Source organism: Sinohyriopsis cumingii, chromosome 10, assembly GCF_028554795.1.
Source record: "Sinohyriopsis cumingii isolate HCF-2022 chromosome 10, ASM2855479v2, whole genome shotgun sequence".
Lineage (NCBI taxonomy): Eukaryota > Metazoa > Mollusca > Bivalvia > Unionida > Unionidae > Sinohyriopsis > Sinohyriopsis cumingii.
Window position 1 is genome coordinate 53,420,585 of NC_142970.1, and position 27,335 is coordinate 53,447,919.

General features: G+C 35.3%; 1 protein-coding gene across 8 annotated transcripts in view; it reads right to left on the reverse strand.

Moving 5' to 3' along the window:
- The window catches only part of LOC149790167 (uncharacterized), a 332,923-nt gene that overhangs the window by 94,552 nt on the left and 211,036 nt on the right, over nucleotides 1-27,335 (reverse strand). For all 8 annotated transcript variants that reach the window (XM_089972151.1, XM_089972152.1, XM_089972150.1 and 5 more), the window contains 3 exons: nucleotides 24,700-24,870; nucleotides 17,356-17,574; nucleotides 6,786-7,457 (listed from right to left, as the gene is read on the reverse strand). In XM_089972151.1, coding sequence (XP_089828277.1) covers nucleotides 6,786-7,457; nucleotides 17,356-17,574; nucleotides 24,700-24,870 — 1,062 coding nt within the window. The remainder of the gene's footprint in view (nucleotides 1-6,785; nucleotides 7,458-17,355; nucleotides 17,575-24,699; nucleotides 24,871-27,335) is intronic.

Consider the following 27,335-nt stretch of genomic DNA (forward strand, 5'->3'; position numbering starts at 1 on the left):
AACAACACACAGCAACAAATACTCCTTGACTGGAGGATCAACACACAGCTACGAATACTCCCTGACTGGAGGATCAACACACAGTGTCAAATATTCCGACTGGAAGAAACAACACACAGCTACAAATACTCTGCATGGAGGAAACAGAACACAGCTACAAATATTCTGACTAAAGGAAACAACACACAGCTACAATTACTCACTGACTGGAGGAAACAACACACAGCTACAATTACTCACTGGCTGCAGGAAACGACACACTGCTACAATTACTCACTGACTAAAGGAAACAATACACAGCTACAAATATTCCATGATTGGAAGAAACAACATATAGCTACAAATACTTCCTGAGTGGAGGAAACAGAACACAGCTACAAATATTCTGACTAAAGGACTCACGGTACTAATTCAGTTCTCATAGCAAACCGCTGCAAACACCATGATATTAAAAATTCAATAACTTCAAATTTTTTTGTGCTCATGATCGAACCTAAATTGATCAGTATAGATGAAACCTGAATGTCAGCTTCTGTGTAGAGAAAAGGATATGAGTCACAGCATTTTCTGGACCTGCATGTGTTTGAAACATGTGCTTTCATTTCCACACCAAAGAGTCAGGTGCTAATGTTAGTAATGAGTGTTCCAAAGTCAAGACTGTTAAAGGACTGAAATTCCATCAACAAAACAATGTCTCAATTTTTTTCACTTACAACTAGGATAAGCTCTCAAAAGATTCTTTTCCTAAAACATAACTTATATTATTAACCAATCCCGGTCAGCCTACCCCATATACATGTATACTCTATTTTATGTTCACCCATTTCCAGGTTGGTTCCCATTTATCCATATCATTAGTGCATGTGCCATGTGTCCTAAAGGAAACAACACACAGCTACAATTACTCACTGACTGGAGGAAATAACACACAGCTACAATTACTCACTGACTGGAGGAAATAACACACAGCTACAAATCCTCTCTGACTGGAGGATACAACACACAAGCTACAAATATTCCATGACTGGAAGAAACAACATACAGCTACAAATACTCCCTGAGTGGAGGAAACAAAATGCAGCTAAAAATACTCACTCACTGGAGGAAACAACACACAGCTACAAATACTCCCTTAGTGGAGGAAACAACACATAACTACAAATATTCTAACTCTATGAAACAACACAGCTACAAATATTCTGTCTGGAGGAAACAACACACAGCTACAAATACTCACTGACTGGAGGAAGCAACACAGCTAAAACAAATCCCTTACTGGTGGATAGAACACACGTCTAAAAATATTCAATGACTGGACGATACAACACACAGTTACCAATCAGGAAACACCTAACACTTTCTTTTCTTATACTGTACTGTATCTATAACTTAACAGTTTGGCAGCTATGTGCAAAAAAGGGCCACTCAATGGTCTTATTGCCTAGGCATAGATTGATAAACTTCCCAACAGAAACCTATACACATTTAATCAAAGGAAAATCTTACTTGTCAAACAAAGATAGTTAACAGCTTTGTAAATATTTTCCTTGATTAACTTTCAATGTGCTACACCTTTCCCTTAATAATAATACAGGTATAATAATACAGGTAATAACATTTGACTTGAAGTGTTGTTATAAAGTTATCTGATATACCATTACACCGTTGGCATTACAAATTCCAATTCACCCATGGCATATGAATGGGCATGTAATTATGGTTTTTACTTTAAAAGGAAACACCATTGCTCAATTGGCAGAGCATCAGACCCATAATCCCAGGGTCCTAGGTTCAAAACCTGTCCGGGCCAGCTGGAGTTGACCACCTCATGTGTATCCTTGGGAAAGTTACTTTGCTCTCATTTCCTTGGCATGGTAAAGTCAATAATGCATTAAAAGTACTGTTAAAACTAACAAGTGTAAAATGACACAACCAGCAGTAGACCATTACTGCTATACTCTAGATCACATATGATTTTACTACCTATCATTCAAGAACAGAATAAAAAAATACTCATAATCTATTTTCTAAATGAATTCAACATGTCACACAATTTCATAAACCCCCCCACTGTACCTGTTCTCTCTCCTTTTTTTCTATCTCTCTCTCCCTCGGGGGTTGAGCAATCTAAAGTGCTCACCATTACGCATCACTGCCATCTCACCTCTGTCTGCGTGGGTTTGAGTATCGGATTCGGCCAATGTGGGTATGTGAGAAAACTTGCCAGCAGCTTTTTGTGGGTCGGTGGTTCTTTCCGGGGTTTTCCCAGGTTCTTCCTCCACCATTTATACTGGCTGCCATGTATAGCCTATCTTGTGCTAAAAAATGGTGTTAAACCCAACAACAACAACAACAACTTTCTCTCTCTCTCTCTCTCTCTCTCTCTCTCTCTCGATTGATCTTGATCTTGATCTCTTGAAAAATAGATGTGGAAATATGTGGAGTGAGAAAATGAGCTGGGTAAACCCTTGATTTGAACCTACATCAAGCAACCAAAATGAATCAGAGCCAGTATAAGAGCACATGTACAATATCAATGGGATTTTCTTTATACTCTTACACTCGTATAGTGGCATGTGTACACTTTCCGTGGGATTTTTTAATACTCTTACACCCGTATAGTGGTATGTGTACACTTTCCATGGGATTTTTTAATACTCTTACACTCGTATAGTGGCATGTGTACACTTTCCATGGGATTTTTTAATACTCTTACACCCGTATAGTGACATGTGTACACTTTCCATGGGATTTTTTTAATACTCTTACACTCGTATAGTGACATGTGTACACTTTCCATGGGATTTTTTAGTACTCTTACACTCATATAGTGGCACGTGTACACTTTCCATTTGATTTTTTTTAATACTCTTACACTCGTATAGTGACATGTGTACACTTTCCATGGGATTTTTTTAAATACTCTTACACCAGTATAGTGGTATGTGTACACTTTCCATGGGATTTTTTTAATACTCTTACACTCATATAGTGGCACGTGTACACTTTCCATTTGATTTTTTTTAATATTCTGACACCCGTATACTGACATGTGTACACTTTCCATGGGATTTTTTTAATACTCTTACACTCGTATAGTGGCATGTGTACACTTTCCATGGGATTTTTTAGTACTCTTACACTCATATAGTGGCACGTGTACACTTTCCATTTGATTTTTTTTAATACTCTTACACTCGTATAGCGACATGTGTACACTTTCCATGGGATTTTTTTAAATACTCTTACACCAGTATAGTGGCTTGTGTACACTTTCCACGTGATTTCTTTTACACTATTGCACTATAATAGTATCACTTAAACTCACCCTTATCTTTCTTTTTTCTTTATTAGTATTAGCATTATCCTTCATGATCTACTGTATACTGTAGAATTTCACCCTAAAAAAAGTATTTGAATTCACTCTAACATGTATATAAATTAATTGCAGATTGACCTCAAGCTTACTTGATTTAGGCCATAAAAAACGTATCTATGTGCTTCTGGTCAGCTGTCTATTTTTTATTACCAAAGCAGCACTGGCCCCTCCCCTGGGGTAAAAACAAAACTCTTGAAATTTGTGCATCTAATTAACTAACTAAGCTGGCTTAGCCCAGTACTTAAAGTGCTTAGTAAATTACATATACTAATCATTGTGTATATATATATATATATATATATATATATATATATATATATATATATATATATATATATATATATATATATATATATAAAACATTCTTTAAAAATGAATAAAAGAAATTCCCAAAATTGATTTGTGCATCTAATTAAGCTGGTGTAGCATGATACTTGAAGTGCTTAGTACATTATATCTACATACTAATCACAACCCCTACCTACCTACCTGCCGTAAAATTAAAACCAGTACAATAGGAAATGGACATCTTTTTCGTTTTGGTCTGATCGAGTGTATGTAGCACCTATATAATGCATTTTTTTTGGTAAAGTCAGAAAGTGAAGTTTTATTTAATCAGGTTAAAAAAAAGTCTTTGAGGATAATAATAAAAGTTAGTTACTGTTGCTAATATCTTCTTTTTCTTAACTCATACCATGGTTTTAAATAGTTTGTTCTCTAGGTATCATTTACTGATACATTGTGACACAAACCACATAGTGTGAAGAACAATGTATACAGTACATACACTTGTGAAATCATTCAATTATTGATTATTTTAAAATAAGCCCAGGAGAAAAGCTTACACATATTTTTGGCTTGTTTTGTATTTATTTCGAGTTTAAACAATTTGGGAAAATATAATGCCCACACAAATTTAGTGAAGCGACACCTCTATTTATTTTCTGTACAACGATTCCATTGTTATGACTCTAAGGTTGTAAACAATGTATACTAACAATAATGAGAAAAAAACATGATGTTTTGCATAAGAGAAAATATTAATTTCTTTCTCAATATTACAAAGTAAAAGAATTAAAATTACCATAAGGTATGGTTGTTGTAGGGTTTCATGGCAATTTTCAGCACAAGCAGGGCCAGCGGCAGACCCGGCCAGACTATCTGGCGCCCTAGGCAAGGTTAGATTCTGGCGCACCCCCCACCCCCCGGAAAATATCAATTTCCAAATTTATAAACAATTAAAAAAAATTAAAAATGCGCCCCCCTGAAATCAGCACCCTAGGCGCCTGCCTAGTTTGCCTATATGGTAACGCCGGCCCTGAGCACAAGATACCTGGCTATACATGGCAGCCAGGATAAATGGTGGAGGAAGAACATGGGAAAACCTAGGAAAGAACCACTGACCCACGAGAGGCTAATGGCAAGCTTTCTCACATATCCACATTGTCTGAACCCAAGACTCAAACCCAAGCAGACAGAGGTGAGATGGTAGCGATCCGTAACGGTGAGCACTTTAGACCACTTGGCCACTCTGGGCCCCAACATAAGGTATGGAGAATGAGTTCCTAAATTCTAAACATTTTATCAGTTCCAATAGTTCTGAGTAATCTAGGTAAGTTCCAAACGTATTCTGAATGATGTCACTATGATACAGACGTGTGAACTCTACAGAAGAAATCATTGATATACCATATTTCACATCTGATAAGCATTTCTCCTTTGATGAAAGTATGGAATCCAATGTGCCTGATACATGTTGGTTTTTTTTTAAAGTTTGGGGTATGTTTATCATCAGACAAGATTTAATGAATAAAAGTTTACCAAAATGTTTTGTCAAATGTAGTGGAGGTGGGTGCTTGGATAGTTTCTTTACATCTATGCATGCTGTGTACCATCATTCCTGCAGATGCTTTTTGTCTCAGTCATATCTAAGCTTCCCATTTCAGGAATCAGGTCACAATTAGTACTTCCAGTTCAGTGCCCATGAATGTAGTTCTAGTCTATTTTTAGAACATTGTTTCCTCTCTCATTTTGGTGATGACAGAAGAGTTATATTTATGCATTTTTGTTAGGGATTTAAAGGTAATTGTTTATTCTTGAGAATAAGAGCTCAGTGTGTGGTTGTCCTTGTGTATTTCGGCAACAGTGCACAGTGAATAATAAGGCCTTGGTGATGATCTGGAAGTGAAACATGTGTTCTATTTACATGCTGCTCTGTTGACAGTCCAGCCTCAAAAAAAAATGCAGGTCAACCTTTGACAAGAACTTCACCGTGAAGTCATCTTTGAAGATATTTTAGATTAACATATGATTTGTATTGATTGTCACACAGTGGAAAGGTCAGTATTGAGAAACAAATGTACAGAACATACAGTAAAATTGTGTTTTATGTCCTTGACCTTCAACCTTAGCTAGTTATAATAACAAAGTGAGTCATATGTATCCCTGAGCTGCTGGCAGACGATCTTTAAATTTTCCCAAGTTCGATGGGACATTTTGATGTCACACATGATAGTGCTGTTTGTAATATATACCTCTTTACTTCTTTTTTAAAAGAACTGATAAGATCCCTCCTTAGGTCTTATCAACTTGCAGGAGTTTTAACTTTATCCATATTATTTGCTGCAGGTTTTCCACACATTTATAACAAAAATGAAGGTTGAAGGGATACTGTGAGTTTAATATTTACAAATGGCATAAATGTCTGGCACAGCAAAGGTTTTGATTGGCAAGTATTCCAAGCAACTGGACATCGGTCATAAGACATCTCAAATACATGTACCTATATCAACTTGTCTCTGATCTGTTTATCCATGGCTGAGTCAGAGACTTTAACCCATGTGGACAGATGAGAGATGACTGTGATTCACAATGTCTGTGACAAATTGGCCACATGGGACCCCAAAATGTACCCACGTATCATATACTTATTAAAGAAGGAATGTATCATGCAGATCCCATGTGCTATTCAATGGAGAAATGTACCAGGCAGGTTTCATTTGCTTACTGAAAGAGAAATGTATGGAATAGGTCCCATTTGCTTACTGAAAGAGGTATGTACTTGGCAGGTGCTCTTTGCTTAAAAGCAGAATGTACCAGGCAAGTCCCATTTGCATCCTGATGGAGATATTTGCCAGAGATTCCATATGCTTATTGAAGGAAAAAGTGTGGCATGACATTGTAAAAACATTTACTGGTATCTATGTAAACAACCAGCTAAAAATGTATGTACCATGTAACTACCTACCCATCTGCTTACTTAATTACCTAACTGCCTATTTGATTACTTGCATGTATGACAACATGAGAGGAGAATGAAGAGTCCATATTGCTCAAAGATACAGATGTAGATATTTCAAGATACAACAAAGACCCTAAAGGTTACAATAAAAAATGTGTCCCTTACCGTGACAACTCATCATGCAAGTCCTCCTCTTCTCTTTTTTCCTGCTCCTTCTCTCCCTTTTCTTCACCATTTTCTTCGTGTTCTTCCTCCTTATACTCTGTTTCTTTCTCATTATCAGCAATCTCTGCAGCTGTTTTCACTTCTTCCTCTGTCACTGGTTGTGTTTTGGACCTTTCACGTTTCTTTCTAGCAATATATCTTTTAGCCCCACTTGCCGATGATCTAGTTTTCTCAATTTTTTGGAACATTGTAGCCTTTGCTAACACGCTCATTTTAGAAGGGTCGTCATCCGGGAGATCTGTATCCAGGCTCCGTAAGCTGTCAGATTGTGAGGATTCCTTGTCTATGATTGAATCAGCTTCTGATCCTGACAATATTCCGGAGTCACCCTTCGAATCCCGCATACCAAAAGCACCAATTGTTTGCTGAAGTGAAATAGTTGTAAGAGATTTGTCCTCTGGAATTGCTCCAAGTTCAGCAGCAGTTACTGGTAATGTTTTATGACGCTGGAGGCGTGAACATCGTAATTTTTTATCGTCTTTCCTATAAGATTGCGGATACTCTGTTTTAACACCCTCTGGTACAGGCTTCACCTGATGTTGTATTTGTTCAAATACATTAGAAGAGGCTTTCTTCAGTATCTCTAAGCGGAACTTCCGAACCGACTCCAAACTGCAAACAATGAAATTCAAATGGTTTTTAAATATATGTTCAAAGACATACACTGTGCAGATGTACAAAACAAAATTTGGGTGTGAAAAATTCAGCTCACGGCACAGATCACACCTGTAACTTAGGGTTTTATCTATTAATTTACGTCATATGGTGTAGTATTAAAAATCACTTACCTGGCCTGCACCCTGCAAGAAATTTAACTATGCTTGATCAAAATGTTGACATTATCAGCTTATAAACATAAATTATATTTTACCATGATATTAGACTCTAATAATTTTTTTCATTTAAGTTAAAACAAGTTACATACTGTAAAATCAAAAATGTTGTCAATAACTCTGATAGCTCACCAATGCAAATCCCCATTCTTTGAATAATGTACTACCCAGCCCTAACCCCTCACCGCCATAACCTAGACAGTAACTCCTCTCTATCTGCAACAGTGACACCACCATCTCTAACAGGTATTCCCTCCATCAATAATAGAGAACCCCTTATCTCCAAATGTGACACCCACCCATCATCTGCAACAAAACCCCAGGGGTAATAGCCTCCAGTTACTTATATCCAATATGTATCTTCCTGTTACAACTGAATGCATTAAGTTTGGTGAGGTCAAGAAACATTTAAGTAGAAATGTATCCATGGAACACAGATGCCACACTCCTGTAGAGCATCAACAGACAAATGGACAGACAAGGTAATTACTGTATCCCCCAACCATACGCCATACAGTGGTTGTAGAACATAAAAGAAGTCTATACCACCTATAATCACGAAGTTGAATCCAACTGCAAACTGAACAGTCCCAGATCATGAATTTCGGTGTGGCAGTTTAGGAGCAAATATACGAACAGACCGAGCATATCCCAAGTTGGATCCAACTGTAAAATGCATAGACCCAGATCTGCCATCATGTAATTTGCAGCTGGACCCAACTTATAAGTGAGCATATAAGGTAAATATTGAGGACAAAAAGTAAAGTGACATCATTTAGAAAGATCAGTAACATAATGGACACTTACATATAACTAAGTATGTATACAAGTATACGATACACCATTACTGCTGTCCAGTACAGGCCATGCCAACCAAACAACCTAATATACAACAAAAATGGAACTCCATATATTAAAAGCCACATGGCCCAGTGCAGGTATCTCCAGGCATCTGCCAATTCCATTTTTACTGTCTCAACTAAGATCACCATGATGGTAAATAGCAGGAGGATTTTAGTTTTCCAGCAGTGATGGCGTAAAATTATATTACGATTACAGCTTTCTTAAGTCATATCAGTCAAGCAATACATGATATTCCTGGTACAAGATGACTAGTTTTGGAATCCCAATAATGACTCCTTTTGGAATCCCAATGATTGGGATCCCAATAATGACTCCTTTTGGAATACCAATAATGACTCCTTTTGGAATCCCAATGATGACTCTTTCGTCTCTGAAGGATCCTTTCAGGCTTAGGAACCACAGAATGTTAAACTGTTTGTCCAAACAATATTCACTATGTTGTCAAGAATCACACAAATTTATTGTCTTTGGCTTCAGATAAAAATACATAAAAACTGAAAACAATACTGCTTGTCTGTGTGTACCAGGTGGCTGCCAAACTAGGCAAAGGTTTATATAACTTCACACTTCTATTTCTCTAGGATCAAATATGTACAATCCCTGTATCATATGAATCAAGTGGCATCCTTGTTGATGGGCAATGTACACATCCTTTCACATCCTCTCAAGTCTTAGATCATTCAAATATTTGTAATAAGGACTGTATCACTCAAATGAAGCTTTACGTCCTACATATGCATATTCTTCTCTACTCATATATATATATATATATATATATATATATATATATATATATATATATATATATATATATATTCATATTATGAATCATTATATTGATCTATATTTATAGGTTACTGCATTCGTACAGGCAAATATGAATGAGTTTTGTTCTGATTAATACTGCACAACTTTTGGAGTGTAGTATTACTCCAATTACACAAGTTCATATTTTCCAATACAAATGCAGTAACCTTTTCATACTCATTTGGTTTTCCTACATAAGGCTTAATAATAATGGAATACACTACAAGAAACAAAGTAATTGTATTTCAAAATAAAACGCAACCATAGATTCAACCAATACACAGTAACAATATTAATGTGCACAATTAAAGCACCACCCAACGACCTTTGAACTTATATAAAATATATATATATATATATATATATATATATATATATATATATATATATATATATATATATATATATATATATATATATATATCCTGATTAAGACCTGGTATAAATGATTTATAAAATGTATTACTTAATTTGAACAAAAAGAACATTTCCCTATTTCAAATTTACTATTTTTAATTTTTAAAAAGGGATCCTTCATGAGACAGATTTCAAAATCATATCAGATATTTTCATCAACACTTAACAATTTAGACTCCAAATCACATGACTTTATGTATGCTTATACGGCCACTAGATCAAACCGAACAGAAACAAGATAGATACTGCATAATGCTCAGCATGGAAACCTTAAATCCACACTTGATTATCCAATACATTACTTAAGGTTCACTCACATATACACTATTACATCAAAACCTTGTCATGTATTGAAATTTGTGTAAATGCCTATATGGAATTACATGTATGTGTCTTGTACCAAACTGGTCCACTCTCATGTACAGTGTTACAATGAAGTTAGATTTATCTTAAGGTGTACATGTAATTACTGGTTTGTTTTCATATATACACAGTTACATTAAAATCTTGCAATACCTCTAAATTTGTCCAGTTTCTGTACCCATACAGGCCTGCCCAGGTCAACTGCCTGAGTGTGTCCTTAATATGGGCACTTAGGTCCCATTTCCTGAGCACGATATAGACAATAATGTGTTCAAAGTGCAGGAGAAGAGAAAAAAAAATGAGTACCTCAATTGGACCAAAGCTCTATTTTCCAAAAAGAATTTCCAGGAATTCAAAATGAGACCCTTTGTTTTCTTTTTGCTGCAGAATGTAAAAACCATCTCTTATTTGGTGAAAACCCCCATGCTGATGTGACCATCCATTCAGGAGAATCAATAACAAGATTTTCAGTATATTTATTGTAGCAGCCATCTTGGATGTAGGATCAGCAACATTCTCATACGCAAACCAACAACATATTATAATTAGTCTCTGGTGAAAACCTTATGTGCAATAAGGAAGAGTACTGATTTAATGACTTTCAAGATGGCTGCCATGGTGGCCATACTGGATGTCAGATGGTCCATTTAATTTAGTACCAACTAGGCATCTGAAAAGTCTCCTGGTGAAAACTCAAAAGGCTCCAAAAGATTTTATCTGAAGGGGGGGCTCTCCCCCTCTCCTGCCCCCCTCCCTGTCACCTAAGCAAGTGGAGGGAGGATCACCACGGTTCATATAATTCATTATTTACTCAAAACTTAAACATCAGTCTCTCTTTCCTCCTGCTCCAATCTGTTGGGTCTGAAATTAAAATCCTCAAGATATTCCCCCTTCTAGTGGCATAAGCATTAATATATTGACTGTTCCAGAACTTAATTTTTATCATTTCTGTGTATGATTGTGTTCCGTGTTTGATAGTGTTCTGTGTATGAAAAGCTCTGCATACAACAGTGTTCTGTGTACGACAGTGTTCTGTGTATATGTTCTGTGTACAACACTGATATGTGTATGATAAATTCTGTGTATGACTGTTCATTGTATGACAGTGTTTGTTCTGTGTATAAGTTCTGTGTATGACAGTATTCTGTGTATGATAAGATATATGTATCATAATGTTCTGTGGATGACAGTGTTCAGTGTTTTATATGTTCTGTGTATGACTGTTCTGTGTATGATAAGTTCTTTGTATGACAGTGTTCTGTGTACAAGTTCTGTGTATGACAGTGTTCTGTGTATTACAAATTCTGTGTACAACAGTGTCCTGTGTATTATAAATTCTGTGTATGACAGTGTTCTGTGTCTAAGTTCTTTGACAGTGTTATGTGCATATGATAGTGTTCTGTGTATGACTGTTCTGTGTATGACAGTGTTCTGTGTATAAGTTCTGTGTATGACAGTGTTCTGTGTTTAAGTTCTGTGAATGACAGTGTTCTGTGTATTATAAGTTCTGTGTATGACAGTGTTCTGTGTATTATAAGTTCTGTGTAAGACAGTGTTCTGTGTATATGATAGTGTTCTGTGTATGACAGTGTTTTGTGTACAAGTTCTGTGTATGATAGTGTTCCATTTATGATAAGTTCTGTGTATGACAGTGTTATGTGTATGCATTCTGTGTATGACAATGTTCTGCATATGAGATTGTTCTGTGTATGATAATTTATGTGTATGACAGTGTTCTGTGTATGATAAACTCTGTGTATGACAGTGTTCTGTGCATGATAGCATTCTGTGTATCATAGTTTATGTGTATGACAGTGTTCTGTGTATGACACTGTTCCGTTCTGAGTCACAGATGCATACCTATTCTTTATGGTTATCAAGTAAACTTTTCCACAACTCGTACATATTATCAAAGTTATATCTCTGCTCCAAAATGCATCTGATCTTGTGACTCAATATGTTGTAATAGTTGAGGTCCTATGATTCAAGTGCTGATTTCTGATGTGAAAGGGTTGTTTCTTCCATCAATTCTGTAAATAATACACAACATACTTTCTGTCCTGATGTTTTCTTGTAATTGTGTATAATGTAATAGTCTAGACTTTTAAGCTTTTTATCAAATTTTGGTTTCTTCCTTCATGGCTCATCTAATCTGTCATCTGACACCATTTAAAAATTATTGTCCACTGTTCAGTGAAAAATTCTACTGTCATCTTTCAGTCACTTTAAGTTAAAAAAGTCTGTAATTTCCCACCTTGCCACTGACTACAAAATCGCCTTCTGGCAATGGACCAAAGTTCATGCATGAGCAATTGTAAATAAAGTGTACCAGTTGCTGAAACCCTCAAGAACAAGTTTTACTGTTATAAATATTTTTCTGGGATTTCCAGACATCCTATTGCATTAATCTAAATTTTCTCACTATGGAATGGACAGAGGTACTTTGATCCAATTGGTAGCCTTACTGTTTAATTTTCTTTAGATTTCTTATTTAATCATTTTATCTCATCAGTTTCAACAACAAAAAAGTATACCACACACACATTTTCATTTAAATGATGCACTCATTTGCAGGTGTTCTTATGCACTACTGCTTTTTAAGTGCAAAACTCTGTCAAATATTTGCATAATTTGCACACTTGCACACCCTGACAGCATCACCCCATGTCAGTGTAACTTTCCATTCAGGATTTGCAAGATGGCAGCCATATTAGGTTTCAGATTGGCATCATTTTCATTTAGGACCACTAGACATGATAAGAAGTCTTTCAATAAGAACCCAATATTGATATGACTATCAAGGTGGAGTGATAACAAGACTTTCAAGGTGACTGTTGTGGTGGCTATATTAGATGCACAAGCAGCACCATTTTCATTCAGGAACAGTTAGACATGAGAATGAATGTGTGTATGCAAGTTTCATCTCAATACTCCGAACAGTTCTGGATAATTAGTGACAACAGACTTGTGAGAGAGATTGGCAGACCACAGATAATGTGTGATTTGTGTGTGTGATTTGGATTTTTAACGTAGCTTTAACAAAAATCAGTCATATTGCTATGATGTCTGTGTGACAGTTTATAGTGAGCATGATATCCCACCCAGTCACATTATCCTAACACCAGGCCAACCAGTCCTAACACTAACCTCTTAATACTGAGTGCCTAGCGAGGTAGCTGTTAGTACCATTTTTATAAGTCTTTGGTATGACTCGGCCAGGGTTTAACCCTGCTATCTCCCTCTTCTGAGCTGGACACTCTCACGTGAGCGGTCAACAACAGATAATATATATCATCCCATAAACTTTCCTAATCTATGATTAGTAGAAGGCAAAATTAAAATTTCTCTTGCTGTGACCTTGATCCATAGACAATGACTGTATAATCTATACATGACAAAGGTTCCCTAAAATATCTTCATTGGTCCAACAATTACAAGCCCAACAAGGAAACAAGTTACAGAATTACATTTTTTTTTGTTGCTGTGACCTTGACTACGAGATCGGAAGCTTGGCTAATTGGGACAAACACTGCCTTGTCATGATATACACATGTACGACATCTCAATAAAATCTCTTCAATTATTACATCATTATGGGTCACACAAACAATGCTAACAGATGGACAGATGTATGGATTGCTAAACAGGTGCATGGGTAGATGGACAACACCATTACGTAATGGCAGCTTGATATTGGAATATATTGATATAAACATACTGCGCATTGTATGTCTGAACATCCTGAATAGCCATTTACGTAGAACACTAAAATTTTTGCACAGAAACTATTTTTCTACTTTCAGAGAGATTGACCCTGACCTTTGCCCTTCCAACCCCAAAAGGAATAGACTCCTTCCTGATCACAAGTGGAAGCAATTTTTTGCCAAGTCTGTGATGTAAAACTAATGTTACTGTGTGGGAACCATTTTTCTTCTTAGTCAATGACAATGACCTTTTACCTTTGGAATCCAAAATCAATAGCCTTCTTCCTTACCCAAAGAGCAAACCATCCACAAGTTTGGTTGAGATAAATCATGTACAAATGATACTGTGTTCAACAACTATATTTTAAATTTTTTAGTCAGTGACCTGGCCTTTGACCTTTGAACTCCAAAATCAACAGGGTGCTTCCTTACTCAAAGTACTGTACATCCACAACATCTGATTTCTGTACATGATGGAGAACGAAAGATATTGCGAAGATACTATTTTCCTTCTTTCAGCCAGAGTGACCTTGACCTTTGAATTTTTTACACTGAAATCCATTGGGTTCTATGTTACATCAAATACAAGTGCAGAAAGTATTTTCCTTCTTTCAGTCACAGTGACTTGGATCTTTTGAGATTTTGAGCCCAAAATTGATAGGGTTCAACCCTACCCCATGTGCAAGCTATTTACAGTTTGGTACTTTTAAATGGTGAACAACATAAGTTACTGTGAGACAACAAATTGTTAACAGAGAAAGAAAGACAGCATAACTTAATATGATCTGCCTTATAGCAGGCATATAAAATGCATATCACATACAATGACTGCCTAAACCTTATGGCAGGCATATAAAAAGCATGTCACAGGCAATGATTGCCTAAAATTTATGGCAGGCATATAAAAAGCATATCACATACAATGACTGCCTAAATCTTATGGCAGGCATATAAAAAGCATGTCACAGGCAATGATTGCCTAAATCTTATGGCAGGCACATAAAAAGCATGTCATAGGCAATGATTGCCAAAACCTTATGGCAGGGATATAAAAAATCATGTCACCCACAATGATTGCCTAAACCTTATGGCTGGGATATAAAATACATGTCACCCACAATAATTGCCTAAACCTTATGGCAGGCATTTAGAAAGGATGTCACAAGCAATGATTGCCTAAAACTTATGGCAGGCATATAAAGAAAAAAAAACATGTCACCCACAATGATTGCCTAAACCTTATGGCAGGGATATAAAATACATGTCACCCACACTAATTGCCTAAACCTTATGGCAGGCATATAAAAAGCATATCACAGCCAATGATTGCCAAAACCTTATGGCAGGGATATAAAAAGCATGTCACCCAAAATAGTTACCTAAACCTTATGGCAAGGATATAAAATACATGTCACCCACAATGATTGCTTAAACCTTATGGCAGGCATATAAAAAGCATGTCATTGACAATGACAGCTTAAACCTGGAAATCTTGAGTAATGCACAGTATATGACCTTTATAAAACTTGAACACAAAATCTTCAAGTTTAACGTCAACATCAATGATTTTCTTGGTGCCAGTGTGTAGAAAACTCAGAATTATCTGCATACACAAACAAGCTATCTGGACATATTTCCATGGGAATGGGATTCCTAATTTGCCCTGTTAATCTAGAAATCCATGTTCCAAATCCAGAAATCAAAATGGTTAAATTACTATAAAACTTGCCTTAATAATCTGGCAATAATCCATTATGAAAATTTGAAGAAGCGTTTATGAAAATACAGTCAGTTGGATAACACCAATTCACCTACACAAATCAGGAAGTGTGTCAATTTGTCAATTTCTGATTGGTAAAATTCTAGTGGCACATTACAGTTATAAACTGATCAGGTAATCACGTGTGTGGAAGAAGTTAAAGCTGTGTGACTACTGTAACCAGAGATTGTATCATGTGTGTGGAAAAAGTTAAAGCTGTGTGACTACTGTAACCAGAGACTGTATAAACAATGTTGTTGCTACTCACTGAGGAGTAGTTAATAATTAAATTAACATACTGCAATCAAATTGTTTTCACTTTGGACATAACATATGGCTAATAAATTATGTGTGTTACTGGGTCTCTTTGTTGCTTACCAATTGTATGTAACAATCAGTTTGATGATGGCTGTACAAATAAAGTTGACTGATCTAAGTTTTAGACAGTATAGGGCTTCATTTAAGAATAAAAAACAAAGTCAATTATTGACTCATTAGCAGCTATAACAGTCGTTAATTGTGACTTATAAAAAAGACTGCATTTTATTAGTTTACCATAACGCATTTAACTGCAAGGTGTCAGTTTCTATTTGTTGTAGTTTTGAGGTTACATCTATTATGGTGACACGAGAAAGCAAACATAGAGGAGTCAAGACACCAGCCAGCAAAAAAAACATTTGCCAGTAATTATTTAACCTTATATTTATGTACAAATGCATGTTATAATAGTGACACAAATACACAAGTCAATAGATGTATTCATTAATTTATTTAAACCACAGATGAATATGCATGTACAGCTAGCAAATACATGTACATGTATACGATATGATGACAATGTAAAATAAAAACGTGCATGATTCAATTATCTGGAAAACTCATTAATCTGAACATATTCACTGGGGAATGAAAGTGTCCAGATTAACAAGACTCCACTATACATACATGCATACATACATACATACATACATACATACATACATATATATATATATGGTACAAGTATGAAAGGTGTAACTGATACACAGGGCAGTAATTACTGAAGACTGGTACTAAACAGAGGTAACCATCATACTATCAGTTTACATAATGATACCATTTGCTACTTTATATCTGTTCAAGACAAGCCTTCAGCAATTTGAATCCAATTAAAGACAACACTACAAGGCTATCCTATATTTGAGAACTTCCTGGAGACATATTTACGATGAGTTATTTGTGTGATGTGACACAATATCCCTGACCTAATTTGAGGAAAGCTATATTTCACAAGTATAGTAGCATTTGTGACAGATGGATGCCAACTGAGTCCGTGGACACAGGTATAATTCAAAGGTAAAGGTGACAGGATATTTACGTTGCACCTGTAATAATACAAGAAAAATTCTGAAAATGTAAAGTCTCAGCTGCCATAGTCCAAATGCCCAGCAAAAGACACTGGAAAAAGATTACTGTCACCTCGTTTTTGTAACCTTTTCTTTTTTTAAGAGAAAGACAAAAATATTTGTATTAATTGTCAAAACAAGTCAAATTGTTAAATTGGTCATCACAGGATACCTGAATTCAGTGTTGTTTAAAGTTTTAGTTTTCTTTTGGCAGGGTAATCAAAATTTGTCTTAAAACCAGGTGAGTTAAAAGCCAAAGAAAGGTTTTCCCGCACTAGAGACAAAAGTGAATATATTTGACACAATAAAAAACACCCAGATTCATAAGAAATCAAAAATATTCTCCAAATTTTAGAATAGTGGAAACTGTACACTTACCCATCAGCTTCGTTAAATTCCTCTTGGGTCACAGGCTGGGTGCGTGTCCTCCAGTCGTCATGTTTACGTTTTTGAAATGCTTCTCGCCTCTTTGATACAGCACTCCCCTTCTCCTTGAGGTTCGTTAATTTCTGCACAAGCTGATCTGATACCATAGCATGGACTGAGAGAAGACCCTCATCAAAACTGAACTGACTTTTTGGGGTGACAGTCCCTGACCTGAGTAAAATAAGAACAGGACAATGAATTTTTATAAATTTAAATACACAATAAATTTAACATTACGCCAAGTTAAATTTATTCTACAAGGCTCTGACAGAAACTAGAGACCCATAAAAGGACTATGAAACACTGTCTGAAAAGAATTTCCAGGAATCCAAGATAAGACCATTTCTTCTTATTAACTACTGAGTGCTGAAACTACCTGATATTCATCAGTGATAACAAAATTTTAAAACTGGCCACTGGATATCAGATCAGCACTATTAGGACCAACTAAACATTTATTAGAAGTATTGTGCTGAAATTTCAATATGACCAACCATTCAAGCAGTAGTGACAAAAATAGTTCCCAATGTAAACTGGATGTAAGATTGGCACCATTTTCATTTAAGAATATCTCATTTAGACATTATAAAAAAAATCTTCAGGTGTAAACACCATGTTGATACAACTTTCCATGAATGGAATAGCTATAACAAACTATAAACAAGTTGGCTTCTATGGCTGTCAAATTGGATGGCTTCCATGGCTGTCAAATTGGATATCATATCAGCATCATTTTCATTTATGAGCAGCTAAACATTACAAGTCTTTTGCTGAGAAGCTATCCATCTCGGAGTAACAATAAAAATATCTTCAAGACATCCACCATGGTGGCCATACTGGAGGTCAGATCAGCACCAGTTTAATTTAGGGCAAACTTGCAATAGTTGCCATACTGATATCATATCATCAAACATTTTCATTTAGGACAAACTAGACATCATTAAAAAAAAAACTTCTGTGAAAACCCCAGGTTGATATGACCATCCAGTCACACAAAAAACAATGCAATACAAATACTTTCAAGATGGCCACTGTGGTGGCCATATTGAGTGCCTGAGTAACACCATTTTCATTTAGGGCCAACTAGATCTTTGGACAAATGTATGTGTCAAGTTTTATGACAATCCTCTAAGTAGTTTAAGAGGAATAACCAACTTGAGCTAATCAATGAACAGATGTTGAATGACATCCTGTTCCATAAACTCTTATTGTCTACACCAGAACAACTATTAATTCTGAGCATACTGTAACAAGTTAGAAGGCTGAAAACATATCACTTGATTCCCCAATTGCACAGGTTTGTTTTATCTATCACTGCCAATCCTGAGTTTGGATAATTAGAGTCAGGACCACCTATGTTCAAAAGAAAGGCATTTGATGTATGTATCCAGGTGTTCTTCCCCTTTTACCAAGATCAACCTGTCAATTCTAATTGTTCTGTGTTTTACAGTGGGGAAATATTTGACCAATTTAACCTGCGGAAGCACTTTTAATCCATCCTACAGACTGCCAAATCATGCAGACAGACAGTAATATCAACACCAGACACTATATTCTACATAAAGTGACTTCTCTCCCCAGATCAAAATAAGAAATGGTCAAAATTTGGAGAAGTGAGTGAAGAGCAGTAAACATTTTGAATGTTGAAAACATGCATTTAAACAGCCATTTTACTAATCCTTTCAACCATATTGTATAAGAACAAATATAATTCTCAGTACATGGTATAAAACATTGACATTTTGCCCAAGTTTGAGTCAACAGAACTGCAGTTCAACTTTGTGTCTGCAGTGACCTTAACCTTAAAAATAGGTCACTAATAACTGATGGAAGGTGTCAAGATACATGTCCAATGTTATTACTCTTCTCGGATGAAATATGAAGCAAACAAAATTAACATATACACCTCAACAGTGTAATAATTTGTTCTTCAGTCAGCTGCAAATACTGTAGATGAAATGTCATTAACTTCTTCTGGCTTCAAGTGAATGTTCAACAGGAATCATATAAACTGAAATACAAGTACAGACATAAATAATCATAAACTCATTGACCCCTGGAGATTTTTTTCATTTTTGCCTGAAATGAGGGAAGGAAACACATGTTGAAGATTACAGCTGAATGTATCCAAAGACATCTCTTTTTGAGATATTTTGTTTAGCAGTATGCTTTGGGGTGGGATGAGGGTATTTTTAAAAAAAGATTGGCAAAAAGTCTAAAATCATGCCGCAAACTCAAATGAGCACTTTTAGAAGAAATTTTGTTGTTGTTTTTTCTGTTGTTTATTTTAACGCAGTTAAAATGGCTATATTATTTGTTAACACTGCATAACTATATCTTGCCCTTTTTCTACAGTACCACCCACTTTGTTGTATCATAAATGATGATGACGTTGCCGAGCTTGGAAACAGGGTATAACCCTGAACATGTGCAAACCTGTCACATGGGGTTAATGAGTTAAATCAACATTTTTATAAAAAGCATAAACTCAGAGCTGACTTTGTATTCTGAATATGAAATAATTCACTAGCCCCACAAATGGTGGGATGTCAACTTTTGAGAAAGTCAAGTCTATTTTCTCCGTGTATTTGGGTAAACTGATGGACACTGAGACAACCATTTTACCTTAACTGCCCACTAGCATCACCTGAAACAGATGCAGAGGCAAGTAGAATGGTCGACTCAGCAATATATGTACCATGAAAAATACATAAATACATCAACCTCCCCACCAATACACACACACACACAATGAGACACAGACATACACAAGTACAGGTACAGACAGATACAAAGACACAGACAGACAGATACACAAACATGTATTAATACAAATTCTGATATACAGCAGCTGCATATAAGCTTAAGCTGTCAACAGAATATTTATAGTACAGATAAGGTGATTTTGTGTTCTTGCACATTTCATTGTTCTCTGTTGATAAAACGTCAGATTTCTGTGCTTAGGGCAAGGTTCAACTGGTTATAAACCATGTAACCTTAACAACTGTAATGATCTACCGATATAAAATGTCGAAAATACACAAACCTGTAATTGTGTATCTTGATGTCCATCTATTTTAATATGCCTGCATCTATCAAAGTGTCAATTGTAATTGGTCCTGTCTTTAGGAAAGTAAAACTTTTGACCAGGTATTGTATGTAATTATCATCCCCCTCATTGATAATCATCAGTCTTTGACCTTTGGGAACTTGAATTTGCCAGTATTTGATCAATAAATGATTGCTTTATTTCTTCGGGGTTAGCTTTTGATGTTTTTTGGAATCCTATACATAATATATAACAACACAAATTTAACATGATGCTGCAAGAAGTGTTGACCCAAACCAGCCATGGCACAACATACTGGCACATCAGTGTGTGTGTGTGTGTGTGTGTGTGTGTGTCTCTGTGTGTGTGTGTGTGTATGTGTGAATTTTTACGTAGCTTTAACAATTTTTCAGTCATATCATCATGATGTTTGGAGTGTGGCAGTTTACAGTCATGTCTAGCACAGAGGCATCATACCGCAAACATGTAGCATGATGTCCTGCTGAGTCACATGATCCTGACACCAGGTTGACCAGTCATACAACTAACCAATTAATGCTGAGCACCTAGCGAGGCAGCTGTTAATACCAATTTTATAAGTCTTTGGTATGATTCAGCCAGGGTTTGAACCCGCAACCTCCTGCATCCGAGGTGGACATTAAGGGTCTAATGTTTATTTAAAACTATTACCAAAATGAAAAGAATACAGACTCTAATATGTCATCAGATCTGAGTCTATCCTGCAACAGTGTAAAGACCTAGTAAACCTAGGTTTACACTGAAAAAGTGCATAGACCTCAGGATATCTACAGAACTGGGTCTATACTGTAACAACATATCAACTTCATTGTATCAATACTGTAACAGTGTACAGACTTCAAGATGTCAACAGATCTGGGTCTATACTGTAACAGCATATCAACTTCATTGTGTTTATACTGTAACAGTATATCAACCTCATTGTGTTTATACTGTAACAGTATATCAACCTCATTGTGTTTATACTGTAACAGTATATCAACCTCATTGTGTCTATACTGTAAGAGTATCAACCTCATTGTGTTTATACTGTAAGAGTGTATAGACCTCATTGTGTCTATACTGTAACAGTATATCAACCTCATTGTGTCTATACTGTAACAGTATATCAACCTCATTGTGTCTATACTGTAAAAGAGTGTCAACCTCACTGTGTGTAAAAGTGTATCAACTTCACTGTCTCTATACTGTAACAGCATATCAACCTCATAATGTCTATACTGTAACAGCATATCAACCTCATTGTGTCTATACTGTAACAATGCATAGACCTCAAGATGCAGAGATGCTCCCAGGATTTTATCATAAGGGGGGATTTCCCCCCAGTCCCAAAAATAAGGGAGAAGTAGAACGAACTTGTGGGGCAGGAGGAAAATCACAGTTTGTAATGTTGCTGCCAGTTCTATAAGCATTAATCTGTTGATTGTCTTTCACCTTAATTGGTTTTTTATCTGTGTATGAATATTGTTCTCTATTGAGAACACCCTTTTAAAACTCACAGGGATTTTTCATTAACATAGTCTAACTTTCTTGAATTAGCCCTATACTGACTACTATGCTACTTTCACTATTCTGTAATGATGTATTAATGCTACAGTCTATTTGTTCAAACAGAGGTATTTTAATCAAATAAATATCTTAACTTTTTAATTTTATTTTTATATTCTTATTTATTTGATTTATCACAACCTTTATATTAGGGCTATATAGTTTTAAAGCAAATGATCCCGCTTGGCTAAATAGTGACTAGAAAAGAAAGAAAAAGTGCACTCTACTTTTAAAATGGTTATATTTTAATTTGGCTTGTCTGCCTTTTCTACATTTAATCTTGAAATACCGCTGAAATGACAGCTTGACCGTCATGCCATCTGTTTTGCTCCATCCAGCATGTACATCAGATTTGAATTTAACATGATTTTTGTTCAAAATCACTCACTGGCATCTCCTTTTAATACTTTCCCCGCTCATGTAATCTGACTTTAAAAATAAACTGCCTTCATTACTATGATCAGCCAGCATTTGCCGAGCTAAATCATCATGTACTTATTAACAGCGCTGGGAATCGGACATTTGGGGCCTTCTCGATAGTCTGTATTATAAACATTCACTGTAAGACTTCCTTTATGCTAGGTTGTGTCAATGCTTGTTATGGGGACCAATGTGCCAATCAAACTTAGAAAAACAATCATTTGTATTAAGCCAAAGAAACCAGACACAATACACATCGAAACAAGTGCTTCAATATCTTTACCATTTCTACAAGTACTTTAAGGATGAATGGCTAAATAAAGTTCTATACTGCACAGAGTACATTTTCATATGCAATTTGAAATTAATTTGCAGGAGTTCTCGTGCATCACCACTTTCCATGTGCGCAAATTAGTACAAATTTTGCATGAATCATGTGCTCGCGCACCCTGAGAGCATCTCTGAAGATGTTAACAGATCTGGATCTATACTATAACAGCATGTCAACCTCACTGTGTCTATACTGTAAGAGTGTATAGACCTCAAGATGTCAACAGACTTGGGTCTATACTGTAAACAGCATATCAACCTCATTGTGTCTATACTGTAACAGCATATGAACCTCATTGTGTCTCTTACTTAAATGTGTATAGACCCCAAGGCATCAGCAAAGTTGAGACTGTACTACAACTATGCAGAGATCTCAATATGCCAGATCTATGCTGTGACAGTGTATAGACCACATCATGCCTGTTCATCTGGATCTACAATGCAATTATGTATAGACCCTGCCACTCTGTACAGATAAAATGATAATGTCAGATATGGGTCTACAATAAACAATGGATGAACCCCAAAGGTACCAGATGATCTGCATCTATACCATAAAGTGTATGGACCTTAATGTGACAGCAGATCTGACTCTATACCATAAAATGTATGGACTGCAAGGTGGCATCACAGCAGATCTGGGTCTACACTGTCACAGTATGGACTCCATGGAGGCAGCAGATTTTGGTATGCAATGTCAGTGAATGGACAATCAGGTAGCTATGCTAGATCTACCAGGACAATAGTTATACTTGCAACTGAAGATGTGATTCATACAAATAATGAATACCTATGAAATATAAATTATCAAGGTATTAACTTTATCAAGATGTTAGTGCATTTTGTAATGCACAGTTTGCACATGGGCAATTAAATGCCTCATTGTTGTGTACCAAAATTACTAATTGTTTACATTGTCCCATTGTTGTGAAAAATGTGCCCACTTTTAATATGCCAATTAAACAGAATTCCAGAGTAACTGCATGATGCTATAGGGACACATCTGGACAATCACTCATGGTAATTTGTTGTTGTCACATGCTAAAGCCTGTGGCTAGACTCCTACAATAATGTATTATTGTCTAATTACATTTTACCTGTGTCACATATCAATCCATGTCCACAAGTCCAACTGCAAACAACACAGACCCTGATCTGCTATCACATATGCTGGAAGATCATGGTCTAACTTACTTTGAACAACTGATTACTCCAAACAAACTAAACAGCCTCGTATCCTCCCGTACATTATGTAATGGCAGATTTGTGTCTGTGCACTTTTCAGTTGGACTCGTCTGTTTCCTTGCACAACTAAATATTCCTCTATCCAATGATGGCAAAAAAAGCTTGTTTGGAGCTTCATACATATAAAGAGGCATGCAAAAGTTGGTTTAAATCAAACCAATCTTGGTAAAGTAATGCTGCAGATACCAAAATTAGAAAGAAGGGCAGACAATCAAGGGGCACAATCACAATAATAAAAGCAAACAGCTGCAAACTGAAATCACTTGATTTCTTATCAATATAAAGCTGCATATCAAATCTGGTTGAAATCCATCAAATTTTGTCAGGAGGAGGAAAAATAAAGGGACATAAATCCCATTATTAAAGGTCTTAACAGTATTTGGCTGCAGGTGAAATTTATTTGCAATCCAACAATTCTTGTAAAGGTTAAGATGTGGAAACCAAAGTGAGTGAACTGGCAAATAGGAACCATAACTCCTTAACATCATTATGCTGACGGCTCAAAATCAGATTCTTTCAATGGGTCACAAAATCACTATAGATGCAACTGAATTTGTCATGTAGGACGTTAACAAATGATACTGTAAGAGCATGTGATAAACATATACAGAGGACAATAACTTCTTATTGCAATGTATAAACAGAAGTATGAAAAAGTTACATACACAGCTCGAACAGACTTTGGTGTTGTTAAGCCAGATCTAGACTTTGGTGTAACTGGCGTGGATTTTGCCTCTTCAATTTTGTTTTCCATATGGAAAATCCTCTCCGAGATCGGAATGATTTTCTCTTCTTCATCTTCCTCACATCCACCTTTCTGCTGAAGCTTCTGTTCCCTATGGGGGAAAAAAATTTCAAAAGTTTAAGAAAATCTAAGAAATTTTGAATATAATTTAGATTTATCTTTTTCTTTAATCATGATGATATTGAAATCAGTACTGTCATTATCATATTTGTCATCACTATTACTACCAACACCACATGTGCTGATTTTTGATTCCCTTTTGCCATTAAATATTTTCTGTTTGTACAAATGTAAAATCCTGCTACTGAACAAATAAAGAAAGAATTGTTTAGTTCTAGTTGCATGCAAATAAAGTATATTTGCTTCGTGCATGAGTAAAGTATTATTTGGTTACATCTATATATGAATAAAGAGTTGCTTGGTTACATTTTTATGTGAATAAAGCAGTATTTGGTTCCCACTGTATATGAATAAATGGTTGTTTCGTTCCATTTGTACATGAATAAAGATTCTTAGCTTCCATTTTTATGTGAATAAAGATTCTTAGGTTCCATTTTTATGTGAATAAAGGGTTGTTAGGTCTCATTTGTATGTGAATAAAGGGTTGTTTGGTTCCACTTGTACATGAATAAAGATTCTTAGATTCCATTTTTATGTGAATAAAGAGTTGTTATGTTTCATTTGTATGTGAATAAAGGGTTGTTATGTTTCATTTGTATGTGAATAAAGGGTTGTTAGGTCTCATTTGTATGTGAATAATGGGTTGTTAGGTTCCACTTGTATGTGAATAAAGGGTTGTTTGGTTCCATTTGTACATGAATAAAGATTCTTGGGTTCCATTTTTATGTGAATAAAGAGTTGTTTGGTTCCATTTGTATGTGAATAAATGGTTGTTAGGTTCTATTTGTATGTAAATAAAGGGTTGTTTGGTTCCATCTGTATATGAATAAAGGATTATTAGGTTCCATTTGTATGTGAATAAAGAGTTGTTAGGTTTCATTTGTATGTAAACAAAGGGTTGTTTGGTTCCATCTGTATATGAACAAAGGGTTGTTAGGTTCCATATGTATGTGAATAGTGAGTTGTTAGGTTTCATTTGTATGTGAATAAAGGGTTGTTAGGTTTCATTTGTATGTGAATAATGGGTTGTTAGGTTCCATTTGCATGTGAATAATGGGTTGTTAGGCTTCATTTGCATGTGTGAATAGTTTTTTTTACTTTTATATATGATTGTTTGAATCCATTTGTGTATGAATAAAAGCTAAATATACATGATGAATTAACTGCATAAAGAGAAATAAATAATCAACCTCAATTAATTATTACAAACCTTACATATTGATTAATAAGGAAGCTAAAATCTAACATTCCATGCACACTATATTTTATGGATCTATTCTTTTACTATGTAACCTCTTTTATTTAATGCATCTTTTCAAAGAATTTTAACATCTCTGTCTTATATCTTGTATGAACACATATTGACATTTATTGGAAGGGTTTATGTTCCTAAACAATATTTGCGGTAATTTATCTGCACATTTTTAAAACTTGTAATAGGCACTAAATTGAGATCAGCTACAAATGATCAGTGCAGAACACAATTTCCAAAATAAAGTGCATTTTAAAAATCACTTCCTTACTCCAGTGCTATGTTTTATAATAAACTCCCATAACAAACAGCTCAGAAACAAATCTAAATGTGTTCAAACAAATCTCTGTTCAAACATAACCCTATGACCATTATATGAAAGGGAGTTGTTGTTTAAACACTGAAATATTGAAATAAATACACACCAATTTATTCTGAAATGCATGTTGTAAACACTTCATACTTTTATATTTAATGTATTTAAGCATAATTTATTTTTTTATTTATATATAGAAAAGCTTGATCATCCTGAAGGGGATGGAACAGACTTAACCTCATAAAATGAAATATTTATTACACATTCATACAGGGTTACACCAAAAACACCATGGGCAGGGGACACTGTGTCTCCAGTCATCCAAATTGCGGGAGTACTCAGCATTATAAAGAAATAAAGCAAATTAGTAGAAAGTGTTTAATGTATTACTTGTCCTACTTTTATTTTGACATTATTTTTTGTTTTGAGAGTTTTCCCATCTAAATTTTGTCATCTGCACTGTGCTGTCATCTTTTTCTTGGACACTTTTATCACTTTTTTTATCGTAATAAATGTTTTATCATGCACTCAGATATCTCAAGGCATTATTTTCATACTTGAATATCTATTTATCTGAAACAAGCTTCACTCTGGAATTTCTGTCATGGATCTTGCTTTCATTAATCTTCGGTGTTCACAGAGTATTTGCCAATACATGTACTTATTAAAATAATTACAATATTTCTATTAATTATTTTAATCCTTTACATTAATAATTTATTGATTAAATGACAAATTGTGCATTTGTACAAGTTTATTCTCTACTGTCATTAATTCAACCTTGAAATCAATATAATCTTTGCCACTATGGCTGAACCTGCAACCTCAAAAGCTTGTTATACTAGCAATCAAGAAAAACTTTGGATAG